The sequence below is a fragment of the Hypanus sabinus genome, chromosome 3, assembly GCF_030144855.1.
Source record: "Hypanus sabinus isolate sHypSab1 chromosome 3, sHypSab1.hap1, whole genome shotgun sequence".
Taxonomy (NCBI): domain Eukaryota; kingdom Metazoa; phylum Chordata; class Chondrichthyes; order Myliobatiformes; family Dasyatidae; genus Hypanus; species Hypanus sabinus.
In genome coordinates this window covers 29,942,577-29,970,555 of record NC_082708.1, presented here as the reverse complement: position 1 = coordinate 29,970,555, position 27,979 = coordinate 29,942,577, and the positions used below count along the sequence as shown (strand labels likewise).

At 40.8% G+C, this 27,979-nt stretch overlaps 1 protein-coding gene across 2 annotated transcripts in view; it reads left to right on the top strand.

Annotated features, from left to right (window-relative positions):
• LOC132391145 (anosmin-1) overlaps nucleotides 1–27,979 on the top strand; it is a 196,098-nt gene that overhangs the window by 139,180 nt on the left and 28,939 nt on the right. For both annotated transcript variants that reach the window (XM_059963969.1, XM_059963968.1), the window contains exons 5-8: nucleotides 4,459–4,643; nucleotides 7,951–8,080; nucleotides 21,128–21,333; nucleotides 22,039–22,183. In XM_059963969.1, the coding sequence (XP_059819952.1) occupies nucleotides 4,459–4,643; nucleotides 7,951–8,080; nucleotides 21,128–21,333; nucleotides 22,039–22,183 (666 nt within the window). The remainder of the gene's footprint in view (nucleotides 1–4,458; nucleotides 4,644–7,950; nucleotides 8,081–21,127; nucleotides 21,334–22,038; nucleotides 22,184–27,979) is intronic.

Here is a 27,979-nt window from a genome sequence, read left to right as displayed (position 1 = left end):
ACAGTTATCTTTTGTTAGGACCTCTCTTTGGATATTGACCCCATCACTGCTATCTCCTAGACTATCAAAGACCTCATTGTGACTGGAGTCCTAAAAATAAATACTGCTATACTTTGATACGAAAATTACATTTTCAATGCACACTGCAATTAACCTTGTTTCTGAAGCTACAGTTCAGGTTGACAGGAAGGCTAACATAATAAAAATTACCTTGAGGCAGTTAAGTTGCTTGAAGTGTATTTGGTAATTAGAAGTGAATGAAAGTCAGTCAAAATTACATAAAATAATCTATTAAAACAGAATATCAAAGCATATAAACTTCTTTGAGAACTTGTCCTGCCTTGTATTAATGACCAGGAATTAACTACTTATTTGTTTGATGCTTACTGTGGAGAGAGTGTACTAGTACATTCCTGAAAGGATTTTATGGAAGAGTGCCTTAAAGAATAATAGTATTTTCCCAGTGAAGGTGTGTTATTGTAATATATTGAGGCGACATGGTTAGCATAATACTTTACAGTGCCAGTGACCCGGGTTCAATTCCTACGGCTGTTTGTAAGGAGTTAGTATGCTCTCCCTGTGACCGTGTGGGTTTCCTTCGAGTGCTCTGGTTTTCTCCCACATTAAGACCTACAGGTTAGCTGGTTAATTGATCCCATGAGTGTAACTGAGCTGTTGAAGGTGCATTGGATCAGAAGGATCTGTTACCATGCTGTATTCCTAAATAAAATAAAATATGGAATGAAATTCCTCTGTGAATTAATGATCATCAAAAGTGAAAAACTCAAAAGTCAAGCTTATTGCCATAAGAACAAATACAATGAAAAACTCGGTAACAGTGATTGTGAAGAACATGAAACAGTGAGCTGTTCATCTCCCCTCTCACTGTGGAAGGAGTGATTGTGTGTGTGTGTGTGACAGAGAGAGAGAGTGCGGCGAGCGCCTCTGCCATGTCGAACTGTTTGATGAACAGTAGTTTCTGATGAATTGTAGATTGTAGTCTCTCCTTGGGACCTTTGCACTTGCATGGTGGGTGGTGGGCATGCTGATGCTTTCTGCTGGAATAAGTGCGGGAGGGGGAAGGGAGATGGCTGAGGCTTTGCTGCTGCTTGTGCGTGGGAAGGGGAGGGGGCTTTTGGGTTCTGTAAGTCATTCTTTGGGGGTATTTCTTCTATTTCATGGCTGTCTGCGGAGAGTAAGAATTCAGGTTGTATATTGCACATATTCTCTGATATTAAATTGAACCACTGAGCTACTGAAAAAATGATGTTTTGTTAATGTAGATATTTCAGATTATTGCACTGGTATGAATTCATTTGTAATAATATAACATATTTGGATTAGCAAAATATGAATGCATTGTTCCTGATGTTTCTCGTTGAATTAGATGAACTAAATTCAGTTCTTGGGTGAATGTGTTATTTTGATTACTGAAGACAGACCTGTTAACGTTTCTTAGTTTAGCTTTAAGTTTGCATAATATCAGTGGGCAAAGAAAACCAAATCACTGGAAATCTGATTTAAAACTGGAGGTCAGTGACTTGTAGTGTCCTATAGAGATCGTTCCTAGGACCCCTACTCTTTGTGACTTTTATAAATGGTATGGATGAGGAAGTAGAGGGGTAGGTTAGTGATGCACCATCAATAACTCACTCTGAGACGTAAGGCGAGATATCGGCTTTTATTGACTGGAAGAAGGAACAAGCAGTGAGTGACCACCATACTACATCCTGGAGACTGAGAGGCCGGGCTCAGGCCTTGATCGCCTTTATACAGGGGTCTGTGGGAGGAGCCACAGGAGCAGTCAGCAGGGGGCGTGTCCAGACAGGTATATGTAGTTCACCACAGTTAGTAAGTCTGCAGATGACACAAAGGTTGGAAATGTTGTGGGTGGTGTAGAATGTTGTGGATTAGAAAGTAGTGCAGCTGCCTGAAAATACTTTAGCACCAATGTGTGAATAAAATAAAGATGGTAGTGGTAGTAGTAGTCAGCCGTCGATCCCAGGGAATCATGGGTTAGGGCCTCTGATGGACTGTGTCCTCTCCAGGGCATAAGCCCGGGCGGGAAGATTTGAAGTACCACCTGTTGCCCATGCCGCTCTCCATGTCACTGATGTAGTCCAAGGGAAGGACAAGTGTTGATAGAGCTTGGGATCAGTGTCGTTGCAGGGGTTGTCAGAGTGAGGTTGTAAACAACGTCAAACTGCCTAGGGACCCCGGCTCCAGATTTCTTCCTCGGGGTTTACTCCTGAAGCCTTTCCCATGGGTGGGTACGGCCGCAAGGCAGCGGAGATTTAAAATCAGAGTTTTCCTTCTCCTAGGTGGGCTGCTGTCCAAGGCTGATGATCCCCAGCTGCATGAAGCATCTGATTTTGAGGCACCGGTGGTCCGTCTTTGCCCGTTCGCTTGTCAGTAGAAACATTTCCGCCAGCCCTAGTAGCTAAGCCACACGTGAAGGCCAAGATTTGGATTGAGTTGTCAGAGGCTGTTAGAGTCGCATGACATTTGGAGCACTTTATAGGTAGTGGGAGATTATCCCCACTGCCACCCCTGGCTACGGCAACCTTTGATGCAGTAGAGAAAATATGAATGATCACCTGCAATCCTAACTGCTGCTGAAAAGCAGCATCAATATTATCATATGAATAGACTGTTTTCAAATATATTAACACCCCTAATATTCAGCAGTGACAGGAGAGAGTAATTGTCCTATTGACTGGAAACTTGTTAATCTACCCTTCTGTGCTGATTCATGGAAATCATCACTTGATAAAAACAGGTTTTATGTGGCTATCCATACATTATTAATGAATGCAACAAATGAAAACGGGGCCTTCGGTCATTCAAGATGTCCTTTTTACTTTTCCTCTATCTTGTCCCAGTCCTGAAAAGGCTTCCTCAGCACTAACCTCTGAATGTACTGTGTGCAAACTTTTCTACTGCTTGGATGAATGATCATTTGATACATTAAAGGTGCACTGAAAATACCTTCTGTCATGCAGTTTAGTGATCTAGCAGCATTCTTCATTGAAGACGTCTGCCACAGGAAAGCAGCATTCATCACCAAGGACCCCCACCATCCAGGCATGCTCTCTCCTCACTGCTGCCCCCACATTAGCAGGCTCATGAAAAGTTACTACCCCTCATCCATCAGGCCCCTGAATCATTGTGGATAACTTTACTCACCTCAATGCAAAACTGACTCCTCAACCTATAGACTCACTTTCAAGGACTCTACAACCCATGTAATCTGTGTTACTTATCATTAATTTATTTGTATAGTTTGTCTTGTTTTGCACATTGGTAGTTTATCAGCCTTTGTTCAAAGTTAAAAGTAAATTTATTATCAAAGCACATACATGTTACCAAATACAACCCTGAGATTCAATTTCTTGCGAACATACCCAGTAAATCCATAGTAGAACAATAACCATAACAGAATCAATGAAAGACTACGGCAGCTTGGGCATTCAATCAGAGTGCAAAGGACAACAAACTGTGGAAATTCTAAAAGAAAGAGGAGGAGTCCTAGGAGGAGAGTCTATAGGTTGTGGGAACATTTTATTGATGGGGAAAGTGAAGTTATCCCCTTTGGTTCAGGAGCCTGACAGTTGAGGGGTAATAACTGTTCCTGATGGCATAAGTCCTGAAGTTCCTGTACCTTCTTCCTGATTGCAGCAGTGAGAGAAGAGTATGCAGTTTGTCATTGATTCTTTTGTACCACTTTGCTCTATTTTGAATGCCTGCTAGAAAATGAGTATCAAAGTAGTGTATAGCGACATACTGTATATGTACTTTGATAATAAATTTACATTGAACTTATAGAATCTACTTTGAACTTATTTTTTCAACTGATCACTCATTATGGCTTTTATTGTGCTCCTTAACTGTGTTGGTGCGTGGCCAAGTGGTTAAGGCATTAGTTTACTGATCTGAAGGTCGTTAGTTCAAGCCTTAGCTGAGGCAGTGAGTTGTGTTCTTGAGCAAGGCACTTAACCACACGTTGCTCTGTGACGACACCAGTGCCAAGCTGTATGGGTCCTAATGCCCTTCCCTTGGACAACATCGGTGGTGTGGAGAGGGGAGACTTGCAGCATGAGCAACTGCTGGTCCCCCATACAACCCTGCCCAGGCCTGTGCCCTGGAAACTTTCCAAGGCACAAATCCATGGTCTCTCGAGATTAACGGATGCCTATATCTATATGAGTGAACAATTCTGTTTCAAGGTATGGTTGTGCATGTGCATTTTTGCAGGTACCTGTTCAAATAACTGAACCTGGTTTTAATCTTGAGCATGTATGACATGCTCAGCCATGTATTAACAGACTGGAGTTCATACCATTTTGATTTTTGTTATTTTGAAATCCATTTATCAATCGTTATTATCAAGTACTCCTTTATTCGCATCTTTGTGTGCAATTTTCAACCATTCTAACGATACTGCACCCTTTTACGTAGGGGTTCCGCTGAAGCCTAGAAAAGAGTTAAGTTTTACCGAGCTGCAGACTGGGAATCTGGAAATCAAATGGTCATCGAAGTTCAACGTCTCTGTTGAACCCGTTATTTACGTGGTGCAGCGGAGGTGGAACTACGGCATCCATCCCAGCGAAGATGATGCTTCCAACTGGCAAACGGTTGCACAGGTCAGCCGTAAGAAGTTGTTTATTTCCAAGTAATTGCTTAAAATTTTCAGATGGCCCATCAACCACTGCCCTTAGGGTAATTAAGGCCCAGACTTGTATAGAAAATGTACTTCCTCATCTCACTCCATGATGGTATTATTAAAGCGAAATGCTCCCACGGTGGAAATATTCACCAGGTCCGATAGCCCCCGTGGAGAGTGGATCAGAAGTTAGTGCTTCAGGTTGATTATTATTTTTGTTTTAATTCGAGATAGAGAGGTAACAGGCCATTTCAGCCCAGCCTGTAATGCACAATTCTATCCATCTGACACATCAACCTACTAACCTGTACATCTATGGGACATGGGAGGAAATCGAAGCACTTGGAGGAAACACGTGCAGTCCTGAGGAGAGCACACAGACAGCGAAGGGAGTTGAACCCAGGTCACTGGCACTGTAATAGCTTTATGCTAATTGCTAAGCTACCCTTGATGATAAATCACTGATATGGAACATCAGCTCTTTATCTCTTTTAACATTTGGTGCCTGCCTGACCTGCTGAATATTTCTGTTCTTCCCACTCCTTAAAGACCTTGCTCCAGTTCCTACGTTATAGATTTTCTGTGCATTTGAATAGTAGGCACGCTGCTGAGTGCCGTGGGGCGCCATGGTAGCATAGCAGTTGGTGCGACACTATTACAGCTCGGGGTGTCAGAGTTCGGAGTTCAATTCCGATGTCAACTGTAAAGAGTCTGCACGTTCCTCCCTATGAGTGTGTGGGTCTCCTCTGGGTGTTTCAGTTTCTTTCCACAGCCCCAAAGACATTCCGGTTAGTACGTTAATTGATCATTGTAAATTGCCCTGTGATTAGGCTAGGTTAAATCAGGGGTTGCTGGGCGGTGCATCTTGAAGGGCCGGAAGGGCCTGTTCTGTGTAGTATCCCTAAATAAAAACAAACAATTGTCCGATCATTCTTCTTTCCCGATAAAAGATTGAGTTAGATTTAGGGGTAAACAAAGATGACTGTATATGACAGACATAATGCCTAGTTCTTTGCAACTAAACAGAAGTTCAGTGTGCAATAAACAAAAGTTCCACAACTGCTTTGAGTTTCAATGATGGCCTCTACATTCACACTGGCTGTACCTCATGTTGATGTTTAACCAATTTGTGACTGCAGTGTTATTTCAGTTAAAACTACAATACAAAAGTAATATCAGTAATTATAGTAACTATTCTGTTGACTGCAATGCAGAATATTTTCTCAGACGTTTTGGGAGAATCAGAAAAATGATTTATGTTAATCAAAAGGTTTGCGGAAAATGCCACTGATTAATCATCAGCTAATTAGAAGCTCTTATGATAACGTTAATGTGTAGCTCAATGACAGTAATTAGGTTACTAATTACAAATATTTTCATAAGGATTGGGAGTCATTTTTATTTTGAAATGTGAAGTACCATTCTAGACTGAATGGCGACACTTTACAATCAGCTTTTCTGGAGTTTCCTGCTAGTGAAGCAGAGCTGGGGAGTCTGTGAGTTCAAGGAAATAAAATACCGCTTCAGTGCTTGGCACTAAATAACATGTAGCCTTCCATGTCTTGCCAGAATAAATTAATAATGAATAGAAATCACGGAAGTTCTTCCTTTAACTCTGCGGTTAAATCCAGTGTCAGATGGCCTGTGAGCTTCAGTCGCCTGCACTTTATAGAGAACAAATTCCACCATCTCTCTTCCACTGCCTCACTCTCCACTTCCTGACAACCATTTTGGGCAATATCTGCATCTTGTCCAACTCTGAGATAAGTATAAGGTCTTGTACCTGTGTCATTGTTAAAGCCACCCATTATCATCTCTACAAGTACCTTTCTATTGCTGGAAACATCAAACCACACCATCGGCTGGAGTCTCATTGATCCCAAACCTTCCTGGCTGATATCTATATTCTACCAGAGGACATTTCAAACATAGCTGGTGGTGTTCCAGCTCACACCAAGCTCAGACCATTTCTGCTTTCAATACTCTCCACTCCTAGCCTTCCCTATGTTCATCACTAAAAACACCCCACACCCAATATTTGCACTACCTACTTAGGCTATTGAGCATCCTGCACTATTGTGCCTTTGGCTGTTGGTCTCTAAAAGCCTGGAATTCCATCTCTGGTCTTCTCTACCCCTTTAACGTGTCATCTTTCTTTCCACCTTGAAATTTATACCATTTTCTGGTGGTTTCTCATGGAATTATGCGTAAGTTACTCTACAATTGTATATATTATATTTGATGTTCAGAGAACCATATATTCAAGGTCTTCAGCAGCAAAGAAACAGGGACTTTGTCTCACCATGCCCATGCCACCCATCTCACCCATGTACACAAACTACATTACCACACTAGGTCAGTGGCCTTCTGTGCTTTGGAATTTGTGCAGATGCCACTGAAAGCTGTGAGAGTGTTTGCCTTCAAAACCCCTTCAGCTAACATATTCCAGACCCCACCCTCTGTGTGAAAATGTTCCTTTCAGATCCCCTCTAAACTTCCCACCTCTCACTTAAACTATGCCCTCTTGTCTTACAGTACCCTACCACTGGTAAAAAAATACTATTTAGATAATAAGAGATAGAAGCAAAATTAGGCCATTTGACCTATTTAGTCTGCTCTGCCATTCAATCATGGCCGATTAGTTTCCTCTCTCAAACCCATTCTCCTTCCTTTTTCTGTAAACTTGGCCGCTATCTACCTTACTTACCCTATCTAATTGTCCTTGTAATTTTTATGTGTCTATCAGATCACCTCTCAGCTTCCCTCTGCTCCAAGGAGAACAAATCCAGTCTGTCAGGTTGCTATTTATAACTGATATGCGCCGATCCAGGCAACATCCTATTGAATCTCCTTTTGTTGTGATTGCTTTTCTCAGCCAAAGAAAGAGGCGGCAATTATTTTTTCCCTCGAGTGACATGAGATAGAGTCAGCAAACTGTGAGGGTGTGAAATTGGGTTTAGATGCAAGAAACTAAACTCTTGCTCTTCAGTAGCCACTTTGACAAACGACATAAGCAGTTTCAGGAAATTTCTTAACAATTGCAGAATTGCACTTCAGTGAAAATTATTTACGTAGAGATGCTTTATGAAAATAATACATGTCACACTTTGTCAGAATCAGAGATGCTGCTGAAAGCCTGTTATTTACTAAATGCTATCAATATTTGTAACAAAGTTTAGAAGTGGTGCCATATGAATAGATTGATGTGTTTTTTTGCTGGAAAACATTTGGTTCAGATTGGAGTTCTTAAAACTGTTACTCACAAAAAACACTCTTTTTGTCACCAGACTACCGAGGAGCGAGTGCAATTAGCTGACATTCGCCCGAGTAGATGGTATCAGTTTCGAGTGGCTGCGATTAATGTTCATGGAACACGGGGATTCACTGCCCCCAGCAAACACTTCCGTTCCTCAAAAGGTTTGTATTACTTATTACCTCCCTCACCAGCTCGGAGTTTGGCTAAAGATAAAAGCTGCTTTCAGCTATTTGCTGAGACAAAGTCTCAAAGCAGGTGGAATTTCCCAGATTTAGCCGAGTACTTGAAATAACTGTGGTTTCTGTGGTGAGTATAGTTTATAGTCTCGCCAAAATGGGGCATTCTTTTTATCTGTGCTCATAATCCTCAGTAAATCTACACTATACAATGAAAACCATGTGGTCCCATTATTGTCTTTGCGATTTGCTGTGTTTAACATTAACCTTTCGCGTACCAGAGATTCCCTGATACAACTGTTTTAAAAAAGATTTCAGTTCAGAAACACTGAAGCCAAAAGAATAGAACAGTTGAAATTAAAACCTTTGCATTTAAAACAAACTATTAAAAATGACTACAGTTAAACACTTGACAGTCTGCTATTGAGAGCAAATAAAGCAGGTGGGAAAATATCCTTGGTCTAGCATTAATATCCCGACATTATGAACAACTGTTACTTTGAATAAAAGATTGCTTTAAGTTCAAGGGTTAAAGCTTAGAAATTGCAATTTTTGTCAAACATTTTTTGATTTGTTCCACATCAAAGCAGTCAATCTAATTAGGAAAACTGTAATGTTTTATTTTATAATGAATACATTGACTAATTTTACAGTCAAGTTGCACTCACGAATGAGTGTATTGAATCCAATATCAGCATAAAAACATGCAGATATAGGAATAAGAATGAGAGTAGACCATTTGACCCCTCGAACAACCTCTGCTATTCATCACCATTTTCCTATTCTATCCTTAAGTTCCTTGGTTCTTTTAATTATACAAAAAGAGATAATCAAAGTTTTGATAAGTGTGAATATTTTATTAAAAAGATAGAGAATTCTAAATTTTACACCCTTTGAGGAAAGAAATATCTTGTTATTTCCAACCTATTATTTTGAGGCATCAGCCTTTTTTCCAAGACTCTTCTGTCAGGAGACCATGTGAATTCTGTCAAGCTTTCTCTGGATTTTGCATGTTTTAAAGAGCTCTTATTTTCCTAAACTCTAGAAAATAGAAAACTAGCCAACTCATAGGACATGCCTACCACTCCAGAGGCCAGTCAGTTGAATCTTTGTGCATCCTCTCTACTAGAATTATGTATTTTCTTAGGTAAAGAGAATAAATTTGTACACAATAACTCAAGTCTGTCCTCACTAATTAATTATGGTTAAATAATAAACTTTACTCTTGCACTCAAGCCACGTTGCAGTAAAAATCAAATGAAACATTTGCCACTAATTAAAATTAAATGTAGTTGAGATGGGTGCAATAATGACATTTAAAAGATATTTGGATTAGCAAATCAAAAAGAAAGCTTTAGAGGATTATGGGCTAAACACAGGACTAACCTAGGTGGGCACCATGGTTGTCATGGATTGTTGGGCTGAAGAGCTTGTTTCTCTGCTATATTACTCTGACTCTGTGTTATTTTCTAAGCTTTGTGCACACTCAGATCTTTTTAAACATCCTCATTTCCCCAATCACTCACTTCTTAATAAATAGTCAGCAGTTCTATCTCTCCACCTGTGTAAGATAGTGTTTGAAATCATATATACAGTAAGTACATCTAATGATACATATATGGGTACCATGGTAATGTAGTGTTACTGCGATGCTAGTACAGCTCAAAGCAATGGAGTTCAGAGTTCAATCACAACATCTTCTGTAAGGACCTGCGCCTCTTCCCCATGGAATGCATAAGTTACCCTCAGGTGCTCTGATTTCCTCATACAGTCCATTGACTTACTGGGCCGGAAGGGCCTACTTCATGCTGTATCTCTAAATAAATAAGTAAGTTATTTATTTTTTAACAAAGCAAAGAGGCGGTGTGCTTGACACCAGTAATTATTCTGACAATCAATAGGGACCAACAAAGCCCAAAGCTAGACTTTGAATGGGAATTTATTACATTAAATCTTCAAGAAGATGCTGACATTACTTTTTGTTGTTCAAATTTCAGAAAACAATTAATAGTTTGGGGAATATTTGCACTATATTTAACAAAATAGTCAATTTGTATAGGCAGGACATAAATGGTTATATAGAGTGCAGGGGCAAACTTCCTTCACACTCAGAAGAAAATTCCATCAATATTATGGCTGCAGATCCACTAGTAATACTAGGCTTCTTCTGTTCAACTCAACATCATCAGTAGACTTCTGTGCTCAGACACAGCAGAAAAGTTAAGAAAATTTTGAAATATAAAGGGTATGTTGGCATAAAACTTTACATCTGGGTGTCCTTAATAGCTGCATGGAAACACTTAAAAATAAATTCTCTGGATGGCACTTTTGAAGTGTTGTCTATTTTAAACTACTCACAATGTTTTTTTTTGTAACGAAGGTGACTAAAAATTCCCAACAAACTGAAAACATTTAATGATCACGTTTATTGGTTTGTCATATGTGTAAATCTGTTGTATATCATTTAAGTACACACTCTTCCGTACGTGTTATTGTGTTCATGCATGATTTGTGCAGAATTGTTGAATAAACTGCACACATGTTGTTTGAACTCCACATGTATCATGAATGCTGCATTGTACTTGCAGCAATGAAATTCATCGGAGGCTAAGAAGCAGAATATTCTACCTTACCTTCGGCTTTCCTGTTTCTCTGATCTAATATATTCATAAACTTTACATATTAACTGTGTCACTTATGCACTCTCCGTGATCGTCACTGAGGCACTGATTCACCTCCTGTTGTTTGAGTGTCATCCAGCTTTGGATTCAGTGACGTTTTCTTATTTTGAATCTTGTCTTATGAGTGGCCTCTCCTCAATCAGTCTGTGATTCACTTCCGAACCATTTATAGTCACAGTCAGCTTGTTCTTCTCCCAGTTATTGTGTGGTTGAAGCACATGGTCTCTGTGAACTTTTCTAAAACTCTGAATTCTTATAGTAGAATCCTTAGAACTTCTCTGTTCCCCTGATAACTCATCTTCTGTTCTCTGACCTGCAGGCCCCAAGCACAATTACAGATATATACTTTCCCCATGTGGCTAGGGGCAGTGTGCTTACACTCTTTTACTGCCCTTCCTCCAGCTTACCTTCCGAATTGGGCTCAGTCATGTTTCATGTCTCCTGTGCCGGAGTAACATTCTGTTATGTAGTCTGATGTTGTCCTACAGTTTAGAAGAAATGATGCGAGTTGTGTGTCTTGGTGATGTTTGATATAACTTTCCATAACCTGTTTCTTCATTGCTTCCCACTGACTTGTCAGGTAGGCAGGTTTTAGTACATGGATAACGTTGGAACGTATGACATAGGAAGCTCTACTGACACATTTCTTGCACAGGTTTTGCAACTAAGCTGGTGTAATTCATTTTTCTTAAATATTTAATGAAGTGGATTCAGTTGAAACCTTGGCACCGTCAGGTAGAAATCCAATGTAGTATTAGATCATACCTCAGAATGGCAGAACTCAGTAACATTTAAAATTAAATCCTAAGGAGAAAGAAAACTGTCCAGTTCCCTTGTTCCTCATTACTTGTTCCAAGTGAAACTATGTCGTGGGCCATTAAACAGCTTCTTCTAGAAGCAAACCTTTGTTCCTTTGTTGTGTGTTCCATGCTGGTGCGCATACTTTATTCTGACCACTTTCAATGGATGTTGGTTAACACTAACAATTTACATGCGCAATAACTTATTCACGTTTGCTGGCCCAGTCTTGTGGAAGTTGTGTTCTGGAGTCCAGGAGTTTTGTGCATTTACTTGCCTGGTCTTCTGTACTTTTGTGTAAACCAAGTCAATAGATGTATCTTGGAACCAGTGCCTTTATCGTCTCCATACCTAAGTTTTCTGCATTAGGTCCATAATATTGAGGTGCGGTGTTCCTCTTTAGGCAGTCTTGGTTGGCGCATTAATGCTGTCATCATGTGAATAGTAGAATTTGACCCAAGAATGGTCATCAATGATTTGTGGTCTCTAACAAGAGTAGTAGCCCAGCATGAAATAGTGAAGCTTGTAATTCCTTCTCTTATCACCAATGCCTCATTCCCTCTGAGCATCGTGTTCTTTTCACTTTTGGTCATGATGTATGACACATTCAGATGCAGCGACTCAGCCTGGTGATTGTCCTCTTCCCTCCACAGATGTTGCTTGATTTCCACCAACTGTTTATTTCATACTTTACGTAAACTGCTTAGACCTTGCTGCCTTTATGGTCAGAAACATGGCTGGTGGGTTTTAGCACGTGCCCGAAGTTGTAGTATATGATAAAGGCCATGCTGTTTATGCATCTTTTGCGCAGCTTATGCCGTGGTTCATTTTTTAACAGTTGATGAAACAGAGTCAATTAACCCTTTGGTAATGTGAGTTAGAAATCCAGTGGAGGGTTAGATTGTACCTCCCAATACCAGAACTCGGTGATATTTTCAGATTTTCTCCTCTTGAATTTGCTTGCATTGCTAGTGACTGTTTACAGACACTCAGACATAAATAAATTACTTTCTTCTGCACAAATTACTTTCAGCTTGACAATTGCGTTAATGGAGCCTTCTGAGCGATTTCTCAAGTATCCCAAAGAGTGAACACAACCTGACAATTAACACCCATAAGGTCCTCCTCTGCGTCACTTGCACACTAGCATGATCCTAATTGCATTGACAGTGATGGACCCCCTGCAACATCTTACTCATAGGTGCCTGGAATATTTTCAGTGGTGATTTTAAACATCCTGTTATCCATTATAACAGTACTACACCTTGTGAGTGTTAATTGCCAAGTGGTGATAGAGTCAGAGTCATAGTCATGATACACCACAGAAACAGGCCCCAATATGTCTCAAGCAGCAGACACCTCCTCCTCTGTAATATTTAAATGATCCATGACCTCGCTTCTGCTTTTCCTCACATCTATAGCCTCTGCCCATCTCCTGAGTACACGCAGATGCAAAAACTCCGTTTAAGATTACCCTCTCCCTTTTAGCTCCACGCGTAGATTACCACTCTGGTCTTCCACAGGACCAATTTTGTCCCTTGCTATCCTTTAGCTCTTAATTCAGTATACCTGTAGAAGCTCATAGGATTCTCCTTCACCTTGTCTGCCAGAGCAACCTCATGTCTTCTTTTAGCCCTCCTGGTTTCCTTCTTAAGTGTTCTCTCGCATTTCTTAAACTCTTCAACTTAGACCTGCCTGCCTATACCTGCTAGGCACCTCTTTCTTTATCTTAACCAGGGCCTCAATATCTCGCAGAACCCAAGGTTCCATAAATATGTTATCCTTGCATTTTATTCTGACATGAACATGCGAACAATGTACTCCCAATTTCACTTTTGAAGCCCTCCCATTTATCAAGTAAACCTTTACCAGAGAACAACCTGTCCCAATCTACACTTGCCAAATCCTTTCTGACAACATGAAAATTGAACTTCCTCCAATTTAGAATCTCGACCCAAGGATCAGACCTATCCATTTCCATAACAACCTTGAAACTAATGTCATTATGACCACTAGATGCAAAGCGTTCCCTTACCCAAACCTCTGTCATTTGTCCTGTCTCATTCCCTAGTAGAAGATTGTTCTCTCTCTTGTTGGGACTTCTATGTACTGATTAAAGAAACTTTCCTGAATGTATCGAACAGACTCTTTCCCATCTAGCCCTTTTGCAGTATGGGTGTCCCAGTCAATATGTGGAATGTTCAAATCATCTATTATCACAGCTTTATGTTTCTTGCAACAGTCTGAGGTCTCTCTAAAAATGTTGTTCTTTAAATCCCGCAGACTGTTGAGTGGTCTATAATATAACTGCATTAGTGCAGTCATACCTTTATTATTCCTTATTTCTACCCTTTAAGCCTCTTTAGATGAGCTCTCCAGTTTCCCATGCTATTTTACCTGATTAATAATAATAATACCCTCTCCTTTTAATCCTTCCTGCTCTAAAACATCTCAAACAATGGAATCCCAGAACATTGAGCAGCCAGTCCTGCTTTTCCTGCAACCAAGTCTCACTAGTGGCTACAACGTCATAATTTCACATGCTGATCCATGACCTAAGCTCATCTGCCTTTCCTTTTATTCCTCGCATTGAAATATACGTAGCTCAGAACATTTGTCCCACCGTGCTCAACCTTTCGATTCCTGACCTGCAACCACTCCACTACCTATTCTGGTGCTCTGGTTCCCATCTCCCTGCAACTCTAGTTTAAAGCCCCCATGCAGCATTAGCACGAGGATCCCCTCCAGTTCAGATGCAAACTGTCTCTTCTGTACATTTCTCACCTTTCCTGGAAGAGAGTGCAAATATCAAAAAATCTGAAGCCCTCCCTCCTGCACCAACTCAACTCCTTAGCCACATGTAAAACTATTATATTCCTATTCTTGGCCTCTCTAGCATGTGGCATATGTAGGAAATCTGTGATCACAACCCGGGAGGCTCTGTCCTTTAACATGGCATCTAACTCCTTGAACTTACTTGCAGGACCTTGTCAGCTATCTTCTCACCCTCCTACTTAAGAATGCTGTGGACTCAGTCTGAGATGTCCCAGATCCTGGCACCTGGGAGGCCACAAACCATCTGGCAATCTTTGTTTTCGTCCATAGAACTTCCTCCATCCACATTAACCTGGGCACGGGCATGAGGCAAATCTTATCTCATAAGGACCTTAATCTCTGCCAATGCAGCCCATAATCTTGAGATCATCTGCTGGAACACAGACAAAATACAGGCCCGGCAACATCTATGGAAAAGAGTACAGTCGATGTTCCAGCCTGGGACCCTTCATCAGGACTGGAGAGAGAAAAAAAAAAGTCCCGATGAAGGTTCTTGGCCAAAGTGTTGACTATACTCTTCTCCTTAGATGCTGCCTGGCCTTCTGAGTTCATCCAGCATTTTGTGTGTGTGTGGCTTGGATTTCCAGCATCTGCAGACCTTCTGTTGTTGGTTGTTGCTCCACTGGTATAGTTATATGTTCTGTTCATAAATTTCCTTCCGGCATATAAGGCCATTTGTTCCATTGTGTTGATGCTGCCTCTAAGCACCTTCTTATTTCCCTGTAACCTGTTGTCTCTTCCCTTCTCCTGGATTACCTGCCACTCATCTACACAAGGGGGCACTTATAATAGCCAGTTAATCTATCAGCACTTCTTTATACTTGTGAAGAAACCAGAACAGCTACGAGAAGCAAACCCAGATAGTCAAAGGGTGAATGTGCAAACTCCATACACTGCACATAAGGTTAGAATTGAACCTGGGTCACTGCAGCTGTGTATTCTTGTTAGCTTACATACCATTATGAATGGTATATCTCCATCATTCTGGTACACTTTTACCAAAGCCCTGTGTTGCTCCAGCTCAACTTTACTTTGATCTGAGTGTTCAGGGTGTAGAACAGCTCAGTTAGGCATTTGGTTTCGTGCAAATATGATCTGGTAGCCCTTTCGTGCCCACACATGAATCCTTCAACATACCATCATAATGTTCCGGAAGCTTCTTTATGATATATTCATATTAAAGAAACTTTTCCAATTCAACCACATTGCTATCAGCCTATTTCTCCTCCCATCCAGTTTGGTCTATTCAGATAATCAACCACTATAATCAGCAACCTTGCCTTTTTCCCATTATGGAAGATAATTTTCCATTTGTCCTAACTTTTCTAAGATTCTTGCCAGGACACATTCTCAACTTTAATGTGCTTCTCACTAATAGCATCTTCCTAACCATCTGGTTACACTTACCCATACCATAATGGTGCAGTCAGCAGCAATATCAATATTTATATAAATGTCTTGATTATCAATCTTTATCACTTTGAAATCACATTTTATCTCTGCAAAATTTATCATTCACTCATGTGGTCTTTATGTTTTGCACACCTCCATTCTGATGAGAACTTAACGATGAAACTTCTACTATTGCTTCTGCCATTGGTCCGTATTTCAAATTTTCATTCATTTTCAGTTCCTGTTAAAATTATTTCCAATTTTCAGAAATCACTTCCATTGGTGAAATTCGTATACTCATTTATAAGTTAATGAACCGTATTTAGTAACTTAGACAAAACATGGTCATCAGTTAGTCCACACACAAACGTAACTCACTGAGCATGATTGAAAATCAGTATTACTGCTCTACCTCAGCAAATTCTTCGAAACAATTGTATAATCTCTAATTTTCCCTCTCGACTTCTGATACTGTAACTTGTAACTCTCAGCTGTTTTTAGTCTTTTATGGTTTTAGTCTTCTATGACTTCCTTAAATCGGACAATGATATTTGCCAACATTGTTTAAGTACAATGAATAGACTGTCTTCATGCACATGAACTTATTCCAATCCTTATTCCCATACCCTCAATTTGGATGATGTTACTTCCCCTGTAAATATTTCCATAGATGTATGTTGGATTGCTTCTTGTGTTTGGTTATAACTACCAAGATTTCTTACGTATCCGTTCTCGGATAGTTATGTGATTATGATATTAAAACAAAAAATGCTGAAGGTACTCAGCAGGTTAAGCAGCACCTGAGGGAAGAACAAAAATGGCCAGTGTTTCAGGCTGACAAATTCATTAACTCTGTTTCTCCTTCCACATGTGCTGCCAGACCTGCACAGTATTTCCTCTTTTTGTTTTCTATTTCCAGTATTTGTATTTTTAAAAAATCCTGCTATCTGTACTATTTCTACTTCAACAGGTGCTAGATTATCTTAGCATTTGCAGGAGCTACTTCTTGTCATCTTCAAATCTGTACCTACTACTTGTTGTGATTAATCATGAACTTCTCAGGTTCATGCTACCAGTATAGCCGTGTCATCACAGTATCTCTAATGACTCTCCTTTGCTTTTCCTGGGCACTGTCCTGTCCTTGTCTTCAGTATCACCTATGGACAATTCCATGAAGAGTTAACTTTTAACAATGGCTTTTGTGAGGCGTTTGGGGAGGAATAAGGAGCTCAAATGAAGCATGTGCAATTTATTGCAGAGTTTTTCCACAGAATATCCAAAGTGCACGCATGATGTACTTATACATGCACGATATAAAACCAATCTATATATTCCAGTTATGTAGGTAGTTTTGCTCTTAACACTAAGTGCAGTCTGATCTCTTTCCATTTCAGAGCTCTGAAATGTCTCACCCTTTGGGTAATATGATTTGGACAATAGTTTTTTCTGCCAATTTGACATTTCCCAACATTATATGTCATTTGCCATATCTTGGCCCATTCACTTAATCTACTGTATATAATATCACTTTGTAGCCTCCTTACATCCTTCTCATAATTTACTCTTTTATCTTTCTTTGTGTCATCATCTAATTTAGGAACCAAATCTTTGATTCCTTTTTCCAAGTCATTTATGCAATGACCGAATTGAAAGTCCAGCATTACAAATTACCATTCAGGGAAAGACCCATTTATGCCTTCATTGCATTTCCTATCACCAAGCTAGTGTTCTGTCTATGCCAGTCCTTAATGTAACAAAGAAAATAACAATAAAAAACAGACTTATTTCCAAAATCACCCCTGTAATTACAGAAAGTAGAGCATCTACCATTGTAGCCCATTGAAGCTATCTTTGAGAAGTGCCTAGAAAAGAAATATGCATTTCAGCTATTGCAGCTCGGGGCGTCGGAGTCCTGAGTTCAATTCTGACATTATCTGTAATGAGTCTGCACGTCCTCCCTGTGGAATGGGTGGGTTTTCTCCGGGAGCCTCGGTTTCCTGCCACCGTCCAACGAAGTACAGGTTGGTGGGCTAATTGGTCATTGTAAATTGCCCCGTAATTAGGCGAGGGTTGAACTGGGGGTCGCTAGGGCGGCACAGCTCAAAGGGTTGGATATCTAATTAATGGCCAGGGAAAGGTAGCGTATCAAATAGAGCAGTCATATTTAATGGGGTTGTAAAGGTTGAGGTCTCCTGGACTGAGCCTATTACTCTCTTATTACCAGAAAAAAGTAGGTCCTGGCAGCAGGCCATATTTATGTTCGCCTTAAAACATTTGAAATCTTATTTTCATTGACACTTCCATTTTATAAAACCTTTTGTTTTGTCTTCTATAAAAAAACATACTGTTATTTGTAACAGAAGCCACTCTCCCAGCCTGACTCTGAAGTCCTGCTGGGTGAGATGACTTCATAAGATTGTTTCAGTCTATATCAAAGGGAAAATATCGCTAAACATCTGTGTTACAATTAGTCAATCAATATATGTCTATTATTGTCAATGTTAGTTGATTCAGGGCTTGTTTTTTAATTTAATTTATTTATTTAGAGAAGCAACACAAATTAGGCCTTTCTGGCCCAATGAGAACCACCCATCAACCCTGACAATCCTGATTTAGCCCATGAGACCACAAGATATAGGAACAGAATTAGGCCCTTTGGCCCATTGAGTTGGCTCCGCTGTTTCATCATGGCTGATCCATTTTCCCTCTCAGCCCCAGTCTCCTATCTTCTTCCCGTGTCCCTTCATGCTCTGACTAATCAAGAGTCTACCAACCTTTTCCTTAAATATACCTAATGACTTGGCCTCCACAGTTGCCTGTGGCAATGAATTCCACAGATCCACTACTTTCTGGCTAAACGAATTCCTCCTCATGTCCGTTCTAAATGGACATCCCTCTATTCTGAGGCTGTGTCTTTGGTCTTAGACTCTCCCACCATAGGAAATATCCTCTCCACATCCAGGCCTTTCAACACTCGATAGGTTTCAATGAGATTCCCCCTCAGTCTTCCGAATTCCAGTGAGCACACACCTGGAGCCATCAACCGCTCCTCATATAATAAGCTTTTCATTCTTGGACTCATTTTCATGAACCTTCTTTAAACCCTCAAAGTATGTATATAGATGAAGTAGATTTTAACCCTAACCTAATCATGAGACAGCTTACAATGACCAATTAACCTGCCCAGTATGTCTCTGGACAGTGGGAGGAAGCTAGAGCACCTGGAGAAAAAGCATGCATTCCACGGGAAGGACATACGGAGATTCCTCACAGAGGACACCGGGATTCAACTCAGTATTCCAACACTCCGAGCTAATAATGCTATCCATTATTCCACCATGGCAGTTTTGAGTGCACATGGGTTTTGAGTGAAAGAGGATAACTTAACTATCTCTTTTTTCCACCGCTGAAAAGCTTTATGTTGTCATAATTACTTTACCATTATATCTGGAAGTCTTTAAAATGGGAAAGCCTTACCACTATCAATTATGATACATAATTCAAGGTGATCATAAATGAATATGGATTATTTTTGTCTTAAAATATGCAACTCAGATGTTCATCGAAACTTTTATTCACTGAAGTTCCAGAACTGTATATTCAACAATGTATATAGATAAAGTAGATTTTAATTAAATCAGACTTCACCTGCAAAAATGCTTTTGATCAGCACTAAACCTTTGTGAAACAGAAGATATGTTTCCAAACAGGACTCAGAAGCAACAGAACTTTGGAATTTTAGTTGAGAGTGACTATTCTTCACAGAAAGGGGGCGTACCCAAAGAAAGCAGAATTCTTGACTGCCTCAGTATTCTGAAAGTGAATGTAAGCTTGAATCAGTGATGCATCAGGAATGCTTTCAAAGTTAAGGATAGCATAAACTAATGGGTTGATCCCTTTAATGACAATCAATAAAATAAAGAGGCTTACTTTATCATGTTCCTGCATTCAAATGCTTGAGTTTAAATTCATGGTAAGATTAAGTTTAATCATCTTAATTTTCTCTGAACTGAATGAATTACCTGACTCCTGAGATTTGTGCACTTGGATGGCTTGGAAAATCTCCCATGTCTGTAATAAGCTTTGAGCGTTTTCAGGAATTCTGCTATTAGAATTACCGTACAGTAATTCAGGCAGGAAGGAGGAGGAGACATGACTGTGTGATTTCTAGTAGTGTGACTACCTTATGTTCTGACAGGAGAAGTCAGGGGATGGAAGTGTAAGTTGATGAAGAGAAACACAACAGGGGGAGAAACTCCCATAACAGAGAGTTTCTAAGATACAGAAAGAGTCCCTACATTTCCACTCTCCAAACCAGTTAATGTGCCAAATGCTCTATATTCGGCAAAAATATCTGGGATCAAGACCAACAATTCAGCTAGCAATTTTGCTAATTTGCCTTCTTGCTATTGAGATTGTGGGGAATGAGTCTGGTGTTTTGGAGGAGATGTTGGGGGCTTGGAGAGGTATGTAATAAGTGGTAAGCAGAAGCAGGATCAAGTCAGGTCATTTTGGGGAAGGTGAATATTTATTTAGTATCAAGGCAGTGGACATTGGAGATGTTGCCAAAGAAGCCTTTCAAATGTGACACACTGAAGGTGAACCTCACAGATCCTGGTAAAGTCAATGAAGAGAACATGTTCCACAGATTCTGCCCTTATTATAGCACAAGTCCCACCCAACTGACTAATGGGTGCAGAACATCAAATCTCTGGTAATTGATTGGAGAGGCCACTGGGTAGTTAGTGTGGTATTGCTTTTGCTGTAGTATGACAATTTACTCCACAGCTGAGCTCTCTAGAGCGGTTAAAGTTGATCAAAGGAAAATGTTCCTCTCCCTCAGCTTGACATAGGACAGAAACAGACCTGACAATTAGTAGTTTCTGCTTTTTGGACAATAAATAAAGTAGAAAAAGGGGATTTTAATTTTGAGATCAGATGCCAGAAGGAAATATTGAAAATCCTGGTGTGAACTCTGTAAAACAGTGGCTACCAACTTTATTGTACCTTGCTCATTACAGACATCACCAAATTAAGCTCATATATTTGCTGATAGGACAGTTAACTGCAATAGGGAAAGGTATTAATTGCCCTCAGTAAGATAAGTAAGCCTGCAATTTCATTTTGATCTCCATATGTACTTTGGGAATTAATGGACATTTATAGGAGATTACTGAGGCACAGGACATGTTGAAGTGAAGCCAGCTTGATTTTATTTTTTGAAGTCAAGTTTCTGTTCAATTTTTGACATCTAGAGATTGACAATTAAGCATGCCACACCACTGAATAATTAGCTCTCACTGATGCACTGCCTGCCTGGTTTCAGATCCTTCAGCTCCACCTGCACCATCGAACGTGAGAGTCAGCAACTTTACTGCCAACAGCGATGGCACCATTACCACAAGGATCCTGTGGGACGTGCTGGAAGAACCGGACATTCCTGTTCACCATTACAAGATTTTTTGGAGCTGGACAGTGAACACAAAGTCAATGGTGCCAGCCAAAAAGAAAAGAAGGAAAACCATAAACGGAGTGAGTGGTTGAACATTTTATGTTACAAATATCTTGCCTGGCAAGTCAGTTCCTATGCAGTGAAACTTAATATAACAAACCTCGTAGTGGTTAGTGCAATGCTATTACTGCCTGGGGAAGACTAGAGTTCAGAGTTTAATTCTAGCACCGTCTGTAAGAAGTTTGTATGTTCTCCCTGTGATTGGGTGGGTTTCCTCCAGGTGTTCTGGTTTCCTCCCACAATCCAAATATGTTCCAGTTGGTAGGTTAATTGGTCATTGTAAATTGCCCCTTGATTGATGTTAAGTCAATGGGTTGCTGGACCGTGTAGCACATTGGGCTGGAAGGGTCTGTTTTGAGCTGTATCTCTAAATAAAATAAAATACTTGTTATAAATCCTTCTAAAAGTGGATTATCTTATCTGTCCTCTATTCATATAAGCTCTGTTGCAAATGGGGATGTCACTTCACTGTGCTAACTAGTTGGGAATGCAATAAATTATAACTCTTTTTCACTCAACCCTGTTACGTTTTGCTTGGAGTTTGAAGGTTTGATTTTTATTTTAGTTTGCAGATGAAGAATGGATTTATTGAGTCAAGAGCAGACATTTTGTTTGAATGCTGTAATTGAATTTGCTGCATGAATTCTGAACTGGAAACAAATTTTGGAGTTTGTGATCGGACCAGATATTGTACACATGTCAATGGTGTTTCCTGTTCCTTATAGAATCAGAACCATGTGGTCTTGGAGGGTCTCCAGCCTAACAACAGTTATATGGTGGACCTGCAAGCTGTAGCATATTGGAGCCAAGTACGTTTAAAAAGTGCCAAGGTCTCTCTGTACTTTGGCACCCCTCGAATTCCCAGCATGAGTAAGGAATCATTTTATTTTCTGACAGTTATAGCATTAATTGTTAAGAGATATTTAGATAGATGCATTAACAAACAGATGGAGAGATACAGACCATGAGCAGGTTAAATTGACATCATGGTTGCTAGGCTGTTGTATGTTAAAATTTGGTACGTCACCAAAGACACTTGCAAATATCTACAGAAGTACTGTGGAGAGCTTTCTAACTGGCTGGTATGGGGGCAGGGAGGGGCTGCTGCGCAGGATTAAAATAAGCTGCAGAGAGTTGTGACTTAGCTTCATCATGAGTTCCAGCCTCCGTACTATCCAGGGCATCTTCAAGAAGAGATGCTGTCAAAAGGGAGAGAAGGTGAGGAAAGATGGAGATCAGGCGGCGTAGGAAGTTTGAAACATTCTTTCCTAGTGCCACTCGTCAACTCGAATAGCCAGATTAATCAGGTCATCCAGGCTATCTTCCTCATCCCAGACAGTGACCTCATGCAGGACCCCTGTGTTCCATCCACACTGGAAGGCAGTGAAGAGAGATCTCTCATTCCAACCTGTCTCTTCTACAAGGGTACAGAATTTAACTGCATAGGCTCTCACCATTCCTCTGCCCTGGTGCAAGTCCAAGAATTGGTGGGCAGCCTGCTGACCCCGTACTGGAAGAACAAAAACCCTCCTTAACTCCATCACGGAATGTCGGAACGACTGGGCTGCGGGGTATCCTTGCTCCCGTAAAGCGTTGAACAGGCTGAGTGGAGGTCCGTCAAGAAGATTGACCATGTACACCAAAGTGACCGGACTGGGCTTGGAATGTTAGTTCACATTGGGAAATAAAATTTCTGCAGCCATCATGATCACCAGAATATCTGCCTGGAGGTGGAATACTTGGTTCCTTTATGGACGCAGGTGTCTGTGGCGGTCTGAATGCAGGAGTCAGCGCTGGTCTGGGCGTGGGAGCAGGATTATTAGTAGCAGAGATTGTCAGGGCAGCAGACAAGGAGGACCGGCGAGTTGCTGGCTGTTCACAGTAAGCTCGTGGATGGCGGCTGTGACTGCAGAACTTGCAGATACTTGATTCCGATTGTCTGTGGTGAGCTGTTGAACAGGTGGGTCTCGGGACGATACCTGTTCCTCCAAGTGAGACTGGGTTTGTCGGCACGAGGTTATCTGCCTCATTGCCTCCTTAACTTCACTGAGAAGAGATTCCATTGCCTGTAGCTTGTCTCCTACCTGACCAATGAATCTCACGGCCAAGGTCAGCTGCTCTCTGTCTGCTCGATCCATCTTTGTGTCGGTCAAGCCTTGCTGTCACCGGGTTCGGATGTGGCCCAAGTGCAGGGTGAGAGACATTGAATCGGGTCGATAGTTCACAGACTTTAATGCGAGCAGTGTTAAAGGGGAAAGAAAACAATTAACCTTAGGCCAAACAGGTCCACTAACTAAAACTCTCAAATGGAAAAACAAAGCCTACACTGCGGCCGAAAAGAACAACTAAAATATAAAACGAATACCGCTAGTCTTCAGAGTCAGTTGACTCGACAGTCCCATTTCTCAGGCAAGGCCAAGTGCAACCAGGCAGCGAAGCATTGCTGTGCTGTGTCCAAGTCTCGACAAGCACTACAACAAGAAGTATGGTGTTAAATCCTAGCATGACGAAATAATAATTAGCATATTCACAAGCGTACTTGCTTTATCTACTCTGCTGCTGAATCTGTGGATGTGACAGACGCCTCAAAAAGGCAGCATCCATCATTAAGGACCCCCATCACCCAGGTCATACCTTGTTCTCATTGCTACCATCAGGATGGAGGTACAGAAGCCTGAAGGTACATACTCAGCGATTCAGGAACAGCTTCCTTCTCTCTGCCATCCGATCTCTGAATGAACATTGAACCCATGAACACTACCTCACACTTTTTTATTTCAATTTTTGCACTACGTAGTTAATTTAACTATTTTAAAATATATACTACCTTCTTACAGTAAGTCACATTTTTTTCTATTATTATGTATTACATTGTATTGCTGCCACAAAGACAACGAATTTCACGACATAGACTGGTGATATCAAGCCTGAATCTGATTTTGATAGAACAATCAAGAAGAGAAACAGGCCCTTCTGCTCACAATGATCTATGTTAACGATAACTTAAGACCTATACCCTGTATTAATAACTGCAGTGAAAAAAACGAGTTTGTAATTTAATATCCAATATGCTAATTCTTTCAACATTTTCTTTAACTTTGTAATAATGTGAGACTTGACTCACTGAGTGAAGGCTCCATTCAGTCGTATGAAATTTCTCTCTCTTTCTCTCAGCTATTTCGCTCCATTTGTAAATGTGATGATGTCTATGCTAAGATAGCAGAGACAGCAATTTCATGCTAGTCTGTCAAATGTTTTGCATAATTTCTAATCTAATTCTCATTTTCTAAAAGTGTGAAATGTATCAGATATTATTGTGCATTCTCATACTGGAATAATGGACTTTCTTTCCTTCCTTTCCTCATTGGAGCCCCACTGCAAGTGGGAATGTCATTTCATTATGTTAACTATTTGGGAAAGCAATAAATTACAGCATAACTTCTGTTTCTCTCTTAGCACTGTGGCATCTTTTTGAAGGCAGTATATTTCTCAGAAACCACTACACTATGCACCTCTTCCCCATATTTATTGCATACATAATTTCAAAGGACTGGGTAATTTTGGAGAAGAGGAGGAATAATGGATGTGCATCTCATATTTCATTAATATCCTCTACGGTTGAAAACCTTTTGGATTTTTTTCCTGTTGATTGTTTGGCATTTATAGTTTGGGAATACTTGAAGCAGATGGACACAGTAGAGGAGGAGAAAGCTTTAGCTGAGAACATGAGAGGCGATTTTACATGAGTAGATGAGGAGGGACTCAGAGGCAGTGTGGCATGGGCAACAGGGTGGGGTAAGATGGGATCGGAGCAGATTTCAGGCGAGACGTTGGGCAGGATCATTTGGGTACACTCCTGTGCCACCTAGTTCAGAAACTGCTCTGTAAATGCACCCAGTTTATGGATCCAGTCCTCTTCCCCTTCTTACACATTCCAAAGATTCCAGGAAGCCCAGCTGATGTCAAACACAAATGTAAAAGTGCATTATCATGGAGGCACATAGCCTCCTTAAAAGCTACTTCTACCCAGGCTGCTTCTGGCTGCTTATTTGCTACCTTTGATTACTTACCTCAATCTTAAATCTGGAGGAATTGATTCTTACTGAAGTCAAGCTAGAATTTTTTTTACTTCATCTGACCCATAACCATCTATACTTCTGATTAAAATCAGCCTGCTTCCTACTTCCTTGGTTCCCATAACATTTACAGCAAAGAGAGTCCAGCTGCTTTTTGTGCTTTCTATATGGCTGACCATACCTACTTATCAAACCCTGTCAATTCTCTCCCTTTCCTCTTCACATATTTGTTCAGCCTTCCCTCTGTTGTTCCCTTTGTTCTTATCTGACAACAATAACCACTTGTGAGAGAGCCCGTAAAAGTAAATCAGTCTTGGATTATTAAATTCATCAAAACCAAATGAAGCTCGCTAGATCCAAGGAAACATGACCATTTGATTGTGGAGGGATTTTAAAGCATGGTATTTGGAATGTACTGAGGAATAAGGAGATTCATATGACTCCTGATGCCTCAGTTTCCTTCTGCAGCTCCCTATCCCTCATTTCTTTTGGTTACCTTTGTGGTTGCACTGGAATGGTTTTGTTACTGCTTTCTGTTAGTTACAGTGCCGCAGAGCCATGGAAGCAAGCCCTTCAGCCCAAGCATGGTGCCCACCAAGCTAATCCTATTTGTCTGCATTTGGACCATCTTCCTATAAACCTCTGCTATACATGTACTTCTACAGCTGTCTTTTGACTGTTGTTATTGTGCCTGCCTTAGCCATTTTCTCTGACAGTTCATTCCCTACACGCACCACTCCTTGTGTGAAGGAGTTGCTCCTCAAGTCCCTTTCAAATCGTTCTTCTCCCATCTGATTTTCAGATTCAGATTCAGTTTATTGTCATTTAGAAACCACAAATGCAATGTAGTTAAAAAATGAGACAACGTTCCTCCAGAATGATATCACAAAAACACATGATGAAACAGACTACACCAGAAAATCCACATAATGTTTGGCAATCCCCAATCCAGAGTCAGGAGAGGATGCTATGTATTAATATTGCGCTAACGTTTTTGCGCGTTCCTCAGAAAGGAGCTCCAAATCCACCAGACAAAACAAGACCAAAAACTAAAGCTACAAGACCTGCACAAAACCGCATAGTTGCAACATATAGTTACAACAGTGCAAACAATAGCATAATTGATTAAAAAAAAACAGACCATGGGCACAGCAAAAATAGTCCAAAGATGTTAAAAGACTAAGTTCAAAAGAAACCACCGCACAGTTTCCACAAGTCCCCAGGTTCCCGATAGACTCGTCATCCCACGCAGGCGGCAGAAAGGAATAACCCCGCTATGGACCTCCATGGTGCGGCCGGACTCAGCCTCGCAGACGCAGTGAAAGTGCCCCGACCGCAGCGGACTTGGAGTCCATCGAACCTCCGAGCCTCCGACCATCCCCTCCAGCACAGCTTCTCCGAGCACCATCCTCTGCCGAGCGTATTAAGACGCCACCGACTGGTATAAGATCCACTTATACACTTAGATACTTATACACTTGTATAAGATCACCCTTTGGCCTCATATGTTCCATGGATTAAAGTCTTTGCCTACCAAACCACTCTAACTCAGAATTTTGATCAAAGATCAAAGTAAATCAATGATCAAAGTATGTATTACTGTATGTCACCATATATTACCCTAAGTTTCATTTTCCTGCAGACATACACTGTAAAACAAAGAAACACAATAGAATCAGTGAGAACCTACACATAAACAAAGGCTAACAAACAACCGATATGCAAGACAATCTGTGCGAATAAATAAATAGATAAACAAACAAATAAATACTGAGAATGAGTTGTGATATGGTGCAACTCAAACTACCTGCGTCTCAATATCACCAAGACCAAAGAGATGGTGGTGGACTTTAGGGGACCTGGGCCTCATATGGAGCCAGTGATCATTAATGGAGAATGTGTGGAGCAGGTTAAGACCTACAAGTATCTGGGAGTGCAGTTAGACGAGAAGCTAGACTGGACTGCCAACACAGATGCCCTGTGCAGGAAAGCACAGAGTCGACTGTACTTCCTCAGAAGGCTGGCATCATTCAATGTTTGTAGTGAGATGCTGAAGATGTTCTATCGGTCAGTTGTGGAGAGCGCCCTCTTCTTTGTGGTGGCGTGCTGGGGAGGCAGCATTAGGAAGAGGGACGCCTCACATCTTAATAAGCTGGTAAGGAAGGCGGGCTCTGTTGTGGGCACAGAACTGGAGAGTATGACATCGGTGGCAGAGCGGAGGGTGCTGAGTAGGCTACGGTCAATCATGGAAAACCCTGAACATCCTCTGCACAGCACCATCCAGAGACAGAGAAGCAGCTTCAGCGGCAGGTTGCTGTCAATGCAATGCTCCTCAGACAGGATGAAGAGATCATTACTCCTCAACTCCATTCGGCTCTACAGTTCAACCACCAGGGGCAAGACATGTTAAAGTGCCGGGGTTAGGACTGAGCTTAAGTTACCACTCAATGCATTTTAGTAAACTATTTAAGAACTTTTTAAAAGCTATTTATTAATGCTTTTTGGGAGGGTGATTTTAGATGCATATCATATTTATACTGAGTTAAATACTGTATGTAATTAGTTTTGCTACAATAAGTGTATGGGACAC